The sequence below is a fragment of the Carcharodon carcharias genome, chromosome 30, assembly GCF_017639515.1.
Source record: "Carcharodon carcharias isolate sCarCar2 chromosome 30, sCarCar2.pri, whole genome shotgun sequence".
Taxonomy (NCBI): Eukaryota; Metazoa; Chordata; class Chondrichthyes; order Lamniformes; family Lamnidae; genus Carcharodon; species Carcharodon carcharias.
In genome coordinates, this window is record NC_054496.1 from 17,284,924 (window position 1) to 17,303,300 (window position 18,377).

At 45.5% G+C, this 18,377-nt stretch overlaps 1 protein-coding gene across 2 annotated transcripts in view; it reads right to left on the reverse strand.

The window, feature by feature from the left end:
* LOC121271299 (phospholipid phosphatase 3-like) overlaps window positions 1-18,377 on the reverse strand; it is a 106,974-nt gene that overhangs the window by 60,954 nt on the left and 27,643 nt on the right. For both annotated transcript variants that reach the window (XM_041177189.1, XM_041177188.1), the window contains exon 2: window positions 7,407-7,564. In XM_041177189.1, coding sequence (XP_041033123.1) covers window positions 7,407-7,564 — 158 coding nt within the window. The remainder of the gene's footprint in view (window positions 1-7,406; window positions 7,565-18,377) is intronic.

Consider the following 18,377-nt stretch of genomic DNA (forward strand, 5'->3'; position numbering starts at 1 on the left):
GCTTCGTGGCACCCTGAAGTATGGTAAGTTGTGTATAAATGCAAAATTTTATTTTGTTTATTAACAAAATAAATTCAACACAAGAGCTTTAATCATGGGTTTGGTAGAGATCCACAGATTTCTCAAGTTAGATACTTGGGGTTTATGATATCATCTGGATGCCTTGATGAAATTCTTGCTGATCATGCAGGTCCCACTCATCCTCCCACCATCCTTCACCCTGCAGAGTCCACATCCTGCAGAAAAATTAATCAATTCCTCCAATGTCACACCAACTGCATTAGTTCAGCTTCCTCCTGATCTTCAATGAACTGCCCTCAGCATGTAACTGTTTCCATGTTCGCCTGAAGTTACTAAATTAATGCAATGTGCAAATACTCTTTTTCCATTATAAATGTATATGATCTCATCAGTTATGGATCATGAGCAGTTCACTCAAGGGGGTATCTTCACATTTCACTGGTCCTTTTATTCCAATTTGTAGCCCTTTAAAGTGCAAGGGGATTGTTTGCACAGCAGTGAGATTGATAGAAAGGGAGTCTATATTCAGGAGCAACCCTTTTACTGCGTATTACACAACCTTTTGATCCAGAAAGAAGCATATTTCACACCCGGTAAGATCTGTGGTAATTACCCTTTGTAATGGAGAATAAATAAGCAGTCCACACACACCCCTGCATCCCACCCCCCACTGCACCAAAAATTTAGGTACGCACTTCAAACAATGAAACGCGATTCTGCTTTGTGACAAGGATAACGATATGACAAAATAAAGTCAGAGGAGAAAAACCGCCATTGTCCAGAATCCATGGAGGAGTTTCATGCTGGTGGGATTTTACAGTCCCACCGGAGTAATGACCCACTCCTGCTGTGAAGGGGGCCCATAAGATCCTGCCCCAGGTTTAATTGGATCAGGGTAGACGCTCTCCCACCAGCAGCTTTCAATTCCCTACTGTAGCGAACATGAATGACAGGATTTGAGACCCCCAGGTTGGGGGCTAGCAGATGGGACCCAAAAATACTAGTGCCTGCAATTTTTGGGGAGGCAGTTTCACAGCCCAGAAAGGCTGCAACCCCGCACCCCCCAACCCCCAACCCCATCACCCCCAAGCCCACCCACGAGACAGGCAGCCAACTGGACTCATTAAGAGTCTGTTAACAGTAGATATACTGGAGCCTAATCAGGATTCTCCAATCAGCCTCCAGTTTTCCAACGCAACCGGAGGATGCGAGAGGCAGTTTAACCGCCTGGAAGCGGATGCCCAGCAGCAAGCTGGGGTTGTCAGTGCTCCAGGAAGGCCACTCAAGCTGGAACGGCTCTAATTGGCCCTCCAGCTTCAAGAGGCCCTCCCGCTACCCTTAATTGCACAGGGGAATCTGGCTCCTTAGCAAATAAGGGGGAGCCACGATCAAAATCCCAACGAGTGATTGTTTGCTCCCCCAGGAGTGGGTTTGAGACCCAGAAACAGTCCCGGTTCCTGTATCATGTCCCCAAAGTGAAAATTCAGCCCTAAGTTCTTCCCTGCCTCTGCTTTTAAATATCTCCAGCTGTCACTCAAGTCCTTTTCCTCATAGATATTATTCCAGCTCTTTTCAACTGATTCCAAATCAACTCCCTATGGAAAGTAAAGTTTTGTCTAATCTCTCACCCAGTTTAAACTAGTAAATTTATGAAAATCTAATACCAGTTGTACATTCTTCAAGACTCCGCCCGCCTTTGCATCATTTGGTTTTAGTCCGTCTCTGTGAAAGCCAGACCGTGGTTTTATTTTCTCCCATTTTAACCCTTTCCTGAATGCTTTACTGTAGCATGGTATGCAATGTGGAATATGTTGACCAAACAGTTACTACTCAATGCACTGGTGGCAACAACGGATGTAGACAGATTACAATAGTGAGGGTATCACAACTGAATCACTCAGCATCCACATTTCGGCAAGTTTTGCTTGATAGCGATCAGGAACAGGATTCTCGGGATGTATGCCCGACATGGATGTACACTGCAAACATCAATACCACGTCAGAGTGAAACACGGTTGTATGGAGACAAGTGGAATTCTATTGAACTTTACAAAACATTTCAAATTGAATGTTACAGAATGTCCTTTTACAAATTTTATAAATAAAGAGGAGGTAGGTAGATTTTTGAAATATTGGGGAGTTGAGGGCTATGAGGAACTGGCACGCAAGAGGGATTGAAGCCTGGGGCAGATCAGTCATGATCTTATTGAATAGCGGGGCAGGCTAGAGGGGTCGAATGGCCTCCTCCTCTCCTATTTCTTATGTTCTTATGTGTATTTTTGGGGAAAAATAAAGATTCTTGGCTGAATTGCGTTTATCGCCCAGAGGTACTAAAAGCAACTGTACTATCCCCCACATAAGCACCCCAGTGGAGATCAGCTAATTCAGCACAAACAAGAGACAATCTGGGATACTCACATTAACTCCTAGAGCCATTGACAGGGTTGGGCTCCAGGCTTTCTCACTTTGTTTTCTGCTATTCACTGGGGGTTGCACTTTGTACCAACATGAGCAAGGCTTAGGCATGTAGAAACAAGAGTAGTAGATAAGCGGCAGTAAACAGCAAGCGATGGATCACAGGTTATGTGAACTGGACTAGCTGCAGCCAATGTGTCTGAAGCAGAAAATTGTCTTGATGTATTGTGCCAATTTGTGAACATATTACATCTTCTATTTGCAGTAAGACACTTGCTGAAAGAATAATTTCTGCCTCCTTGCCAAAACCAAGCTGGTTCCAGGCAGCAATGAGCTGACTCAGCACTAACAATATTTCATTTTGATGGGACGGTACACCAATGCTGGCTCTCATTATATACGTTTGATACAAGACTCTGCAGATTGTGGCGAGAGGGAGCAGCATTCCACTCACTCGAGGTTTTTGCCTGACCTCCCAACAGAAGCACAGCTGATGACTCTCTCCCAAATCCTCTCACATGTTGCCAGTACAGAGAAAGATGCAAGCTGTGGGTCACCATGTGAACACACGACAAACTACCTGGGCCCCAATGGGTGAACATTTGAAAACCATTGTGTTAAAAGAGTCAAAAAAGTACAATTCTCACGGGGGGCTGGATTTTCCATTTACCCCCTGCCCCTACCACCACCCCCGCCCCCATCACTACTGGGTGTGTTTTTGGTGGGGGCGGGGGGCATGTAAAACATGACGGATGGTTAGCCCACCACCTTCCCGCCCACCCCTGACCCAGTCCGCGTATGGCGGTAGGCAGGGGAGGGGCGGGGGTGCTGAAATCAGCAGCCCGCCCACCATTTTGATAAAAATGACAAGCTCAGTAGCCCATTGGTTAACAAGCCAATTGGCCAGAATACCATAACCACGATGCAGTTGCTGTGGCAAGTGGTCGAGAGTTAGAACACTTTTTTTTTTAAGAAAAACATAGCTGGTTAAAAGGCAGAGAGGAAGGGAGGATACATCCTTCGGGGGTGGGAGTGGGGGTGCCCTGTGTGCATTGGGGGCAGGCCGCCCCATGCCTTTGTGCCTCCCCACCCGGCCTCCAAAACCCATCCCCCCCTACCCCCTCCCTAAAGGTGCCTGATCCATTCCCACCGTAAAAGCCTGGGATCTCCCTTACTCCAGGTCCGTTGCTCTTCTTTCTGGAACCTCTTCTAGTCCCGACAGCGCCCAATACAGAGTTCTGGCATTGCAGGGATTGCTAGAGCTGCTGGCCAATCAGATTGGCGGTGAGGCTAGCAACATGCACCCCCACCCCTTGCAAAACTGTAAAACTCAACCGTGGGTTTTTCTATACTTCCTCTCACTGACAGAGTTTATGTCAAACACAAACACATGGTTTGCGATGACTGTGTCACCACAGATGACCTGCCCGATGATGCTAACAAACCATTGATCCCACTAAACCTTCTCAACCAAAGAAAAGATGTCAGTGTACAGGAAGTGCTTGGACCACATACTAAATGTTTAAACTAATGTATTGTGTCACAAAATGTGGTGCTAATTTTTTCCTCCACTGTCACCCTGGAACTAACAACTGCGCATGTACACATTGGGGTGGTTACAGTTTCAGACCCACTCTGGTGCCTCACTGAATTACTGAGAATTCAGCCAAAAGGTTAAACTTACTTCCCAAGTTACAACAATGAACTCAATTTCAAAAGTACCTCATTCATTGCAAAGAGCTTTGGGACTTCCCAAGGTTGCGAAAGATGCTGTAGAAATTCAAATCACTCCTCCTTTCTTGGCATGCTGCAACAGATTACAGAGATCCCAACCACTTCCTCGATAGCCAGGATCTCCATCACCTAGAAAGGCAAAGGTTGCAGGTGCATGGGAACACTGCCTCCACCAAGTCTCACTTGGACTTGTAGCACTGTTCCATCATCAGCACTGGGTTAAAATCCTGGAAAACCCTCCCTAACAACATTGTACAAGTGCCTTTACCACATGGATTGCAGCGGATCACCATAGTCTCGAGGGAAATTAGGGATAAGCACTATAGCCTGCTTTGCTTGTGATGCCAATATTTTTTTAAAATTCATTCATGGGGTATGGGCTTCGCTGGCTGGGCCAGTGTTTATTGCCCATCCCTAATTGCCCCTTTAGAAGGTGGCAGTGAGCTGCCTTCTTGAATCGCTGCTGTCCACATGGTGTAGGTACACCCACAGTGCTGTTAGGAAGAGAGTTCCAGGATTTTGACCCAGTGACAGTGAAGGAACGGTGATATATTTCCAAGTCAGGATGGTGAGTGGCTTGGAGGGGAACTTTCAGGTGGTGGTGTTTCCATCTATCTGCTGCCCTTGTCCTTCTAGATGGTAGAGGTTGTGGCTTTGGAAGGTGCTGTTGAAGGAGCCTTGGTGAATTCCTGCAGTGCATCTTGTAGATGGTACACACACTGCTGCTACTGTGCGTCGGTGGTGGAGGGAGTGAATGTTTGTGGGTGTGGTGCCGATCTGATTGGCACCATAGGATAAATTTAAAAATACATGTTTAAAAACATACAAAATGCAATTCACACAACTTGGTTAATACCCTGCCCCAAATATCCTCCAGCAGCTTGCTTATTAAAAGGGTCCAATGCCAATACTTCAAAATAAAATTGCAAGAGAATTTCTGCATTGTTTGCTAAAAAATGTAGTCCCATTAATAATATTCAGCCAAGAGAATGAAAATGAATTGCTGTTAATAAAACATTTTAATTTGGTTAATTAAGACACCCTGATTGAAACTGATAGCCTTTCACCATATAGTAATAACCTCAACTGATTTAATTAGATCAGGAATCGATTAGTGTGAGAGCAATTGTCCACATTAAGCCATGTCTCTTCATTATTTAATATTCCTCCAATCAGTGTCAGCAGCCAAAACTAGTGTTTCTTTATTTCTGTCTGGGGTTTGTACACACTTCCAGGCTTTGTGACAGCACCCACTGGGTTAAAGTAGTTGCTGTTAGACAAATTGCCAGCATCTGTTCCTCATCAAATGACATCTTTATATAACCTTGTGTTAAGGTTAACCTCCAATCAGATTGGACAGATGTTCCCTATTTCCATTTAAACAGGTCTTGTTAAAATTTCTATAAATTCTGGTGCTCTCTTACAGGGAATGGGCAGTGCATGTACAGTAGCTTCTGAGAAAATGGGGACTAAGGGCTTGACAGCCTCATTTCCTTCTTTTTGATTCTCACCTTCCCTGTCCTATTGTACTCATTCTCGATCCTGGTGCTGCCATTTTCTCTATGCTAGCTCCGAGTCAGTGTTTCAAGTGTTGACGCAAGGTTTGTTTTATAATGGCTTTCCATCAATGTAAAGTTATTTTCTATTTAGCCTGTGGTACTATATCTGGACAGTTTCTATCACGCCTTCAGATGTGTAGGCCCCAAGCTCTGAAATTCCCTCCAAAGACCTCTCTTCCTCACCTTTGTCCTTTCAGACACACCTTAAAACCTACACCCATACACAAGGGATAGGAGGAGTAGACCATATGGCCCATCGAGCCTGCTCCGCCATTCAATTTGATCATGGTTGATTTTGGGTTTCATTACCTTTTTCACCAAGGTTTTGGTCATCTGACCTAATATCTGCTTACATGACTGCGTGTCATGCTGTGTTTTATAATGCTCCTTGAAGCCCTTTGGGACTTTTAACTATGTTAAAGGTGTCATATAAGTTGCCGTTGCCCTACTGGTTGAAACAGCTGACATTACCATTGCAAAGCCACATCCCATTACCTGCCTATTACCATGTTTTGCCCCATCCCATTATAATGCCTTGCCGTAACGCATCCGCAGTATTTTGCTTTTGGCTTTCCCTATCGTAATGACCTGTCTCAATGCCATACCTTCCTGTGAAACCAGCTCTTTCAATCAGTAAAAGATTCACTAGCCTTATAGGAGTATTGTATTTTGGAAACCACAGATACAAGGGGTCGTGCGTGCATGCCAGTGTAATGCCATGCTCCCAGTGCAATGTTGAACTAGCACCATCCGAATGCGAAGTCCCATTGTATTCTGGCTTTCAAATCCAGAGCTCTGTTCCCATTCTGTCGCTTACCATAAGTAACGATACTCAGTGCAAGCGGAGTGTTTTTCAAATTTGCTTGCACATCACTCTATGAACCGGAGTAAGGTTTTCCCATCAGATGCTGATGGTGCCTGACCCTCTGACCTCTCCTCACTGTGTCGAAACAGCATCCCCCCCATGAAAGAATGTGTGTGGCTGACTTGCTCAGGGAACATCCTTAAAGGACACCACTTCGCTCACCCAACACCTGCCTCCATGGCCCAACTGGGATCAAATGAATTCTTTATGCTCCAATACACAATTCACTATGCTGTTATTTCTGGTCTCTGTTTAACATATATATCTGCTTATCCATATATCTATTCCCCATTTGTGTATCAGAAACTCCAATGTCTGGGCAAGGGCCCTCTGATACAGCACCCCAGACTTCCTATTAATAATCACTAGTGTGACTAATGAATCACACTACCTCATAGCTGTATAAAAACTCCCAAATCATTTCACATTTCCTTTGCATGTTGTGATGTCATAAATGTATTCTTTATAAATAAACAATCTGCCACAGCCACTGAAGAGAACGCAGCATCTTCCTGAATCGTCAATCGCTTTGGAATTGAATAAAGACAATGCAGCTGTTCACATTGAGAAGGGAGTTTCTTCCAAGTGGGACTGACGCTGGTATTTACCAGTGGAAGATGTGACTGAGCCTTCCCTACCCAAACTCTCCCCTTCCCCAGCAGCAACTTCATAACTACCCTGTTGGCCAGGAGTGGACTACTTGTGCAAAGAGAGAGATCGGAAATGAAAGGATATACACACCAAAACAGTATCAGCCATTTTGGCACAGTCCCTGAAAATGTTAACCACACAGAAGAAATACACAAACTTACAGCAACGACTGTGATTAAGATGCCGGCAATGCACAGCACAGGGTCACTGATGGTCTCCTCTTCCTTGTGTGGGTAACTGATGCTCTCATCATTGCAGTAGAAGCCACGACGATATGGTTTGACAGCGTTGAACTCCACCATGAAGAAGGGCAGGGAAGCTGTAAGAGACAAGACAGCTAGAATGAAGAGCTACGTGTGACAGCTTGGAAATAAAGAATTATGTTAGCTTCTACATAAAACGCATTTCTAGGCAATCCAATAATAATGGACAGTTCTTTTCTCCCCTGCCCCCGTCTTTTCTTAACTCCGCACTTGCTTAAGGTTCACTGCATCTCTAACTTATATCAGTTTTCACAAAAAGTCGTCATTCTCCGCAGATACTGCCTGACCTGCCGACTATTTTCCACAACTCCTGTCTTTATTATAATGAAGAGATTGATTAGGGATCTACTAGCAGTGGAGCAATATTGGAACTTGCTCAGTTATTTGGTTGTAATAGTTTCCACACATCTGCTGGAGGGACTGATGGGGCAGGCTGCTGACAAATTGACTAATTCATCTCTAAGCTTGTTCCTTGTCTCATGAAAAACTGTATGAAATGCACCCCCAGTTCATCTGCAATTCGACTGAGGCGGAGCCTGCTTCATCATGGCATTTGGAAATGGCCTTCGTTCCCCTAAAAGGGGCGTTTTTAATGCTGATTATCTACTGTCACCCTTATTGGTCCGTCAAACTAGGCCCCTTCTCTAAATCACCCCCTACTGCTCAGGGTCTGTTACTCTCCTTTACTTTACTGCATTACTAAAGGTGCTACAGAAATACAACTTGTTGAAATCATGCCAATAGAAATAAAGATATTTTTATTCCGGTCCAGGAATTGTTTTCTTTCAGGTGTTTTACACATTTTATAAAAACAGTTGGAAAATCAGAATGATGAAGAGTATTTCTGATTCTGTCATGGTTACTCTGATGGCCAGTGTGAAAATTCCAACAACCTACAGTTGTCTTCTTTAACTAGCCGTGCTAATTTGACTAGACAGCGGTATCTAATCTTCCAGGAGGCACACTCGTTTTTAATGCTGATTATCTACTGTCACCCTTATTGGTCCATCAAACTAGGCCCCCTCTCTAAATCACCCCCTACTGCTCAGGGTCTGGGGGAACTTCGGCCTATTGAGACTGCCACACTATTTTGTTGGCCACAATTGCTCTTTAACCATTTAATCCCAGGCTTTCTTGGGCCTTGCAGGGTGTTTACACAGAGTTGGGGTGACTGTACATTGCTCTTAATCACATTCAAACTGAGTGATGACTAATTGCTTTGCCAAGATCAAGGGTCCAGTGGAGAAAGAGCATCCAGGACTCTGACTTCCACAGGTAGTAGAAGCTCTGCCTCCCATTCTGGAATTCCCTATAAAGTGCTATCGGGAATCTGGATTATTAAACTGGCTTTATTATTATTGAATGCTTCATCCAGCCCATACAGAAATATAGCCCCTTTCCAGTGTGTAACGCTGCTCCAGACCCATACTGAAAACTAACCCTACTAGGTGTATAACACTACTACCAACCCATACAGGAATTCCCGGTTTTCCAAATGAAGCTTGAAATGAATAACTAAAAGGCTCAGACTCAACATCACAATATGACATTAATACAATAGGATTGTGCAATTCCTGCGTCCAAATATAATCCTCCGTGTCTCTGATGACTATCACATCAGAAGACTAATGTGAAAAATTACACTCAGTGTAATTGTGAAAGGTCAGTAAAAGGATTCACGTCAATTTCTGGTGTAATACATTTAGAGAAAAAAAAACGTGAACTCTAGGCAGTTCAAGTAGAGGGCATTCAAAGTGTCCTCTCTGATGGGAGATGGGGTTTCCATTGTTATCTTTTCATGTCTGCAACCTGGATTTAAATTCAGCACAGGTACAGGAGACAAGGAATTCAGTGGTACAGCAAGATATGTGTGATAGATTCTAACAGGACATTCAATTCTGGACCTGGGTTTAAATTCACCCCAAGTTTGTTGATTTTAACTTAAATAAGTATCAAGCATCAGGATATTTTCATACCCATTTCTAAAGTATATAAAGTTGCAACAGATGATGCCCCTAAAACACAAGCAGTCATTGGCATAAATCTATTTCTCTCTGGGGTGGGGCCAAGGAAGAGAAGCAGGGGCCCACAAGATAAGCAGAACAAAAGGATGAGCAGGGAGGAAGAAGGAAAGGTTGGTGTGAGGCAGTGAATAAAACTGGCCCACTTGATACAGTAGAAGGTGCTGTGATGTTGGGTCTGTGGTACATTGTCAAGACAACACACAGGAAGGCATTGCCTCGCATCCATACCATATCTGGGGGTACCTGATACTGCCCAAGTGCAAAGAATTCTGTGACTCAGGCATCAAATCTTGTTTGATAACATTCCTGTGAAGTGCCTGGGATGTCAAAGGCGCTAGATAAACGTAAGTTGTTCTTGTGCTTAATAAAAATGCACCCACACATCACTGAAACAACAGGATAAATTCCAGTTGACCTCCCCATCAGAGTGGGCAGGATTTTTGAGGCCTTCATCCATTAGGAAAGTTCCTTTTGGACTTGCCTTCCAAACTCGATCTTCCTGTTGACTTCCAGTGAATCCGTACACATCTGCAGCCCAGATTTTTCTCCCCCAAGTTACAGGAACCAATAGAAGCTGCCGGAGTGTTAAACTATTCACTGCTAGACTCAGGGATTGGGCTTATTTGACGTAAAAACTGCTTTTAAAATATATTCTTGCTCTCTCTCTCTCTCTCTCTCTCTCCCTCTCTCCCTGTCCTGGCAGGAGAGCTTGGGCTGAGAAATTCTCCACAAGCAGCATTTCTAGTCAACCAGAAGTCAGGAAATGTGAACCGAATGGGTGGGCTGGGAAATGTCAGTGCTTCCCTTCCTCGGAGATGGAATGCCTTGTAGTCAGATGGGGAACGCATTAAATTTGGCAAAATGATTAAGTCAGAAGTGTCCCGGGGTCTTGAACTGCCGACCTTCTCGCACATTAATTGTGGCCAAGCTGCTGCCTGTCCAGCCCCACGTCTGCATTGTGTAACACGATTTATCCTTACACCTTCCTCTGAGACAGGGAGAAAAGAAATGACTGATGGAGGTGCTCGAGATTATGAAGGGTTTTGTTAAGGTCAATAGGGACAATCTGTTTCCAGTGGTTGGTGAGTCAGTAACTCAGAGGGCATAGATTACATCTCATCAGCACCAGTACAAAGAGAAAGGGCTGAGAGGGTTTTTGACCAGAGGATCACTGGGACACGGTTCAAGCAGAAACATGCCGAAATGTGTAACAGCTTTCAAAAGAGAAATGGATAAATACGAGGGGAAAAATATGTCCAGATGGGGAAAAGGGGCTGAGTGGATAGCCCTTTCAGAGAATGCTGATAGACTTCCCAATGTACTCTAAAATGTTATGAGTTGGCATAGCATCATAACAGCACTAAAGGAGGTCATTTGTTCCATCAAGTTCATGCCAGCTCTCTGTAGAACAATCCAATCTGTCCTATTGCCCCGCTCTATCCCTGTATCCTTGCAAGTTTATTTCCCTCAAGTGCCCATCTAATTTCCTTTTCAAATCATTAACTGCCTCCACTTCCACCACCCTCATAGGCAGTGAGCTCTAGAATTAACCCTTACTCTCTTCTCAATAAACAAAAACCTGTTTGAAGTTTGCTGCTGTTTTATTTCTCACTATTTGAGAGTTAATCCACATTGTATTTATTGTTTGGGGGGGGTGTGTGTGCATGTGCATGTGTGTGTGTGAGAGAGAGAGATAGAGACAGAGAGAATGAGAGTGAGTGTGTGTGTGACAGAGAGAGTGAGTGAGTGAGTTAGTAAGAGTGTGTTTATTGTTGGGGGTGTGTGTGTGTGTGTGAGAGACAGAGAGAATGAGTGTGTGTGTGACAGAGAGTGAGTGAGTTAGTGAGAGTGTGTTTATTGTTGGGGTGTGTGTGTGTGTGTGTGTGTGAGAGAGACAGAGAGAATGAGGGTGTGTGTGACAGCGAGAGTGAGTGAGAGTGTGTTTATTGTTGGGGTGTGTGTGTGTGTGAGACAGACAGAGAGAATGAGGGTGTGTGTGACAGAGAGAGTGAGTGAGTTAGTGAGAGTGTGTTTATTGTTGGGGTGTGTGTGTGTGTGTGTGTGTGTGTGTGTGTGTGTGTGTGTGTGTGTGTGTGTGTGTGTGTGTGTGTGTGTGTGTGTGTGTGTGTGTGTGTGTGTGTGTGTGTGAGAGAGAGAGAGACAGAGAATGAGGGTGTGTGTGACAGAGAGAGTGAGTGAGAGTGTGTTTATTGTTGGGGTGTGTGTGTGTGTGAGAGAGACAGAGAGAATGAGAGTGTGTGTGAGAGAGAGAGTGAGTTAGTGAGAGTGTGTTTATTGTTGGGGTGTGTGTGTGTGTGTGTGTGTGTGTGTGTGTGTGAGTGTGAGAGAGAGACAGAGAATGAGGGTGTGTGTGACAGAGTGAGTGAGAGTGTGTTTATTGTTGGAGTGTGTGTGAGTGAGAGAGACAGAGAGAATGAGGCTGTGTGTGACAGAGAGAGTGAGTGAGTTAGTGAAAGTGTGTTTATTGTTGGGGAGGGGATGTGTGTGTGTGTGTGTGTGTGTGTGTGTGTGTGTGTGTGTGTGTGTGTGTGTGTGTGTGTGTGTGTGTGTGTGTGTGTGAGAGAGAGAGAGTGAGTTAGTAAGAGAATGTGTGTTTGTGTGTGTACGTGGCTGCGCATGAGAGCGTGTGATAGAGCATATACACACACACACACAAAATCAGAAAAAGATTGTTGAATATCAGTGTGGTTCCTACACATTGCCCTAGAGCAGGATCTCCATCATCAACATTACACTGAACTGTACAGATTAGAAGCTTGCTCAGCTGTACCAAGTTGGGCCAGTTGCTGTGGTGCTACAATTGGTTTCAGCTTCCTGCTCCTGACTGCTTCAGTGACTTAATACTGAAAAGTACTTGTGTGTGGATGGGATCAGATTTGGCTCTTATAAATAGCATGCTAACCCCTCCTGTTCAGTTTCCAAGATGAAGAATAGCCACTTGAATGGGGTGCCAGATGACAGCAATACCTTTGGAGCCAAGCACTAAGGGAGGAGCCAGTGCCTTAGGAAGGAGGCAAGAAGATCTAACTACACATTACCTCAGCGCAGAGAGAACAAGAGGGTGGACATACATCAGCTTCTGCTGACACTGGTCATCAGAAGGCCCGATTCTGACTCATGTTGATGTGGGGTTTTATTTGCTGCTCATTTATTAAAACCATTATAATTCACCCATAAAGTTCAATCCTGGAATTCCCTCCCTAACAGCACTGTGGATGTACCTACACCACAGGGATGGCAGTGGTTCAAGAAGGCAGCTCACCACAACCTTCTCAAAAGCAATTGGGGATGGGCAATAAATGCTGGCCTAGCCAGCGAAGCCCACATCCCATGAATGATAAAGGCTTGTATCAGTTCAGTCACACACATACACACACCCCAATGTGTTTTACAAAAAGAACAGAGGGCAGACGCAGGATGTAGGAGAGATGTCAGTGCAGGGCCAAAGACCTGGTCAAAGTGACTTTTGATGGTGGAGAGAATGGGATTAGGAAAGAATGAAGGGGCAGAATGGTTGAAGGCTCTATGGCAGTGGTTTAGGATGCACAAACATCTTGGACCTGAATGCCCAGGTTTTCTATAAAATAAAATCATGGTCATCCATTCATCTCCACAGCAACTCCTGAATCCAGAAGCAAGAGTGCCCGCGATCCTCCACAATAACAACTTGGGCCAAGGGGCTCAGTGAGAGTGCTGAGCGGTGAACTGCTCTGACAGCCATCATGTAACTGTGGAGGAGGAAGAGTGAACACAAACTCTCACAATACAGCTGTGTTAGATATTTCAAAACCACAGAAAGAATGTAGTTCAAAGCAGCTTCTTATTCAATCACTATCTGTACACAGCACAACACATCCCATAATAATTCTCTGCAACCCAGAGGAAGACGCGGTTGAATAAAATATGTATTTACTGTTTTGTTTCCTTGTCATTGGCCAAGTTTCCTTTAATGAAAACAGCAGAATTGTTTATGGGGTTACATTAACCACTTTAGGACAGCAATGGCACAGCCCAGCAGAGCAGTCACCCAGCCCAGTCCCTCAGCCCAGCAGCGCAGTCACTCAGCCGAGTCTCCCAGCCAATCAGAGCAGTCACCCAGCCCAGTCCCTCAGCCAATCAGAGCAGTCACTCAGCCAAGTCTCCCAGCCAATCAGAGCAGTCACTCAGCCCAGTCTCCCAGCCAATCAGAGCAGTCACCCACCCTGGCAGCTAACTAGCAGGCCATTCACCCAGAGCAGCAGTAACCAAGCCCAGCAGCCCATTCACCCAGTGGTCTTTCAGCCCAGCAGCCACCAGCAGACCCATTCATCTAGCCCAGCAGCCACCAGCAATCAGTCAGAACCAGCTGCTTCCCAATCACCCTGTAGAAAGTGTCCTCACTGACCTGTTATCATTCTTTGTTTTCAAACTTTTAAAAGCAGCAGAAACCAGTTTTTAATCCAATGATCATCTGTACAACACAATATGTCCCACTGCAGCGTTATTAACCTTCAGCATTTGCATCTCAGGCGTGGTTATTAGTATAAATCAATTTAGGAGCAGCGACCACTGAACTGTTGAACTGAGACTGACCTTTTGATGTGATTGAGCAAATTGTGTTTACTGCTCTATTCCCCTTGTTATTAGCTAGTTTTCCTTTAACCCCTGTAAGATTGTTTGTAAGGTCATATTAATCAGCCAAGGACAGCAGTGGGCAGAAAGCAAACACGCAGCTCTGACCGCCATTCACCCAGCCTGGCCCAGCAACCAATCACTACCTCACAGATCAGCAGCTGGTCACCTCCTTTCCAGGCTGAAAAGCCGAGTCTATCCGGACTTTCCTGACTTGTTCAAATGGGGGTCAGCAGCTTGCAATGTATGGGCAACAGCCACTCATTGTGACTTCTTTCCCTCCAGAGCAGCCAGTTCATGGCCAGAGGTTCATCATCCGATTAAAGGTAGCAGACAGCTTCTCGAAGCTGGTGGGCCAATCAGATGCCTCCCTGCAAAGGGAGGTAAGTAAGAGAAAGGGTGCATCAAAATTCCAAGAAAAGTTGAAATAAAGATTTTTTTTATTTTGCAGCCAGGGTACCACTGGGGAGGGAGAGGTGATGGGAACGGCCTCTGGAGGATAGCCTGCAGCTGCTAGACCATCCAGTTGAGCAGCGTGGGCCCCTCCAGACCTGCCTGGAGTATGAGGCACTGGCTCTGTCACTGGGAGGCCACCCCAGGACTGTTAAACCAGCCCTTGCCTCCCGAGGGAGCTTGGAGGCCAACTGGAAAACCCCAGTGGGCTTCCGTTTGCAGGCCTTAATAGGTGGTTAGTTACTTTAATCGGCTACCTGTCATGTGCCGGTGGGTAGCCCTGCACCTCCCCCCTCCCATCCTGCCTCCAGGAAAATGGTCCAGGGTTGGGTTGGAGCTGGGGAAATGGTGGGGGCCTAAAGATCAGGCCCTAGTCTCTTCTCTCTACTGCTCTACGGCTTGTTGACCAGAACACGGTGTGAACTGACCAGAGTACAGTTTGAGCGGGGTGTCCTCTGATTTGTACTGTACGTTTTTGGCTCAGTGAAAAGCACTGAACATTGAGAGGAAAAATGAGCGACACACGTACATCAGAAATAGAACTTTTGAATTAGTCAAAAGTGAAGTTGGGAAAGACCTCGAAGGCATCTTACACTCAACATGTCCGATATGGAGCAGCAATTAATAAAGTCAATCGAATGTTGAACCAGTCAGACAGAAGCCAGTTTGGAGTCTCTAGAATATGAAGCTGGTGGGGAAATCTGTATGTGGTTTCTGATTCTATAACTTCTGCTTACACAAAGGGTGGAATTTCACACTTTGCCAGGAGGTGGTGGGGAGTGCACTGAGAGAAAAGGGGGGCATAAAATGAGGTGCCACATCCATAGCTTAGCTGCCTCTATAAATACTTTACCAGTGCTGGGGAAGGCACTGGGCCAATTGAGATACTTAACTGGCCACCTAAGGGCCACCTCCCGCCAATGCCATTATTCTACTGCACAAGCCATGTGGTGAGACTGCCAGGTATACCCTGGCTGCCTTTATGCAGGCAAAGGGGGCTGCCCCTCCTGTTCAGAGACCACCCTCCTCACCATAGTATCCGTCCGCTACCCCCCTCCCAGACTGGACCAGGCAAACCACCCGCCCCTGCCCCATTCATCTTTGAATCTAGCCTCCATGGCTCCTTGGCATGGTTGACTGCCTGCAGTTTCAGCAGTGGCCACTTCTCCCAGTGGCGCTGCTGAGACTACGGAGCTATTGGCCATCTGATCGGTGGCAATCTCAGAGGTGGGTCTTCCTCCCAGGTGAAGTTGAGGCAATTAACAACACAACAGCTGTAAAATCGGTTCAGGGTGACCTGGCAAAGCGGAAGCAGGATCTCTCTTGACTTTTAAGCTAGGGCGGGGGCTGCAGTGTCTACGGCTTCAGTGCGAAATCCAACCCATAGAGTCATTACAACACAGGATGAGGCCATTCAGCCCATTGAGTCCATACCAGCACTGACATTTTTCTAGTACGTTTTCCCGGGAAAGTGATGAAGTAGATTTATCAGTGCAACAATTAAAATCTTTACTCAAGACTAAAATATCTGCTGTTCATGAATTGTGGAGTCTTGCTTGTGGAAATAGAGAGATGTTTACCATCAGAGTCTCTTTGTTAACTCACAGCTGCTTGCTGAGATGGTAAGAAGCCCTTTCCATTCGCTGCAAGGAGGCTCAGCCCCTTTCCTCTCATCCGTCAGAGATCAAACCAATATAAAACCGAAACGCATCCTAGTAACAGATTGCTGGGAACAGCTCCATCGCTTTCTTGGAAATTTGAGCTGGAAATCCAGAATAGAATGGTGGATGGAGTGGGACTCCTCAGGGAACTCAAAACCCTCGAGCGGTAAACACTCCTTCTGCTGCCCGAGGGCAGATAGTAAAATGAACAAAAATGGCTTCAGTGTGGCACATGGAGAGCTGACAACTTAACTTAGTCCTTTGGCATTAAGAATGAGAGTACAAAGCTCAGTAAATAAGTACATTGCTCATTGGATTTCTGAGCCACACAAATATGGAAGATCCCTGGCTGGATGAGGTTAGCTGGTCAAAGCCAGAATGGTGCCAATTTTCATCTGATAATGGCCCCCGTGAAGGACCTTGGGACATTTCACTACATTAAAGGCACAATATAAATGCAAATTATGGTTTTTGTCAGCACAGAGCTTCGGAGAGAAAATTTAGGCAAGATTCTGTTCCCAGTTGCTATCCCGAGACCTCAGAAAGCACGTGCTTGTAAATGTCCAGTGAGAGCTGTATAAGTGGAACTGTGATGCCCCATGCAGTTGAACAGGCCCAGTGCTCCACCCACCGATATGCATCCTGTAGATTTCCACATGAATGTCCTTTCAGCGAGGCACTGAAGGGTTAGTTGTACCCACGAGTTCCCAGCCCAGCAACAAGTCAGGCTAGAGAGGAGGGGGACGGGAGGTGAAGGAGTCCAGTCAGAGTAATTGTATGTGGTGCCAGGCTGAGAATTTGAATCTGTTCAAACCTAGTTGGTGAGATTTGGCTTGTCAGCAACCAGGTTTCAACCCACTTTAAATTTTTGTACAAGAGCAGATTGTTCTGTGCAGGAAGATGACTGTGGAGCTGAGCCCAATATTTCAGTGAACGAAGGACTTCTAGAGCAGGCATTCCAGCAAAGCAGATGTGGTTTGTTAACTGCTGAACTGGAGTCACAACTTTAAAGTCCAAACTGAGATGACTCCACTTGCTCTAGCAAAGCACAACCCTTCCAACCTTATGTGACTAAACTCACCCCTAATATCTTGCTTGACATAATTGCAAAATCTGTAACTAGGAGGCCACAGGCTCAAGCTCAGCAGCTGGAAGGTGAACAGTCCATTTTAGATTGAACTACTTCACCTGGAGGATGGCGAACATTTGAGGCTCTGCTGCCTGTGTCTTAACTCACAGCGAGCCCCACGCCCCCATCACTCCAGCCCTCCACTGACCTCCACCAGCTTCTGTTCAAGCAACGGCCTCATTTTAAAAATTTTCTTCCTTGTTTTCAAATCCCACCATGGCCTCACCCCTCTCCCTATCTCTATAATCTCCTCCAGCCCCACACCCTCCGAGATATCTGCGCCCCTCTAATTCTGACCCCTTGCTCATTCCCAGTTTTAATCACTCCATCACTGGTGGCCACGCCTTCAGTTGCTTAGGCCCCAAGGTCTGTAATTCCCTCCCTACATCTCTCTACCTCGCTTTCCTGCTTTAAAAAGCGCTCTTTAAAACCTACCTCTTTGACCAAGATTTTGGTCACCTGACCTAATATCTCCTTATGAGACTTACATTTGACAATGCTCTTGTGAAGTGCCTTGGGAGGTTTCATTATCTAAGAGGCGCTATATAAATGCACATTGTTGTTGTTGAGACAGGAGGCTGATAGTGTCGGTGACTTGAAGAGAAAGCTGGAAAGTCATGGAAAGAATTGAGGGTTCAAAGAGGCAGTGTAAAGTGCAGACTTATTCATTTTGTAATCCTCATATCCAGCCAACTGGACTGCGGTGCTGTATATGCTCAGAAACAGGAGGCAGTACCCTAATGCCTAGCATATATTGTGAATCATACTGAGATAGTTCATATCCACACTGCAGCCAAGTGCCCATTACTAAGACAGGATTCCACAGGTGTAACAGCCTCGATACTGGGAGAAAGTTCCTTGGCGGCTGGCCATAGTGGGAGAGTTTAACACAGGTACAATCTGATGCTAAAGCAAACTTCACAACAAGCGAGGACAGAAATCTGCACCACATTCTGGTCACAAGAAAACA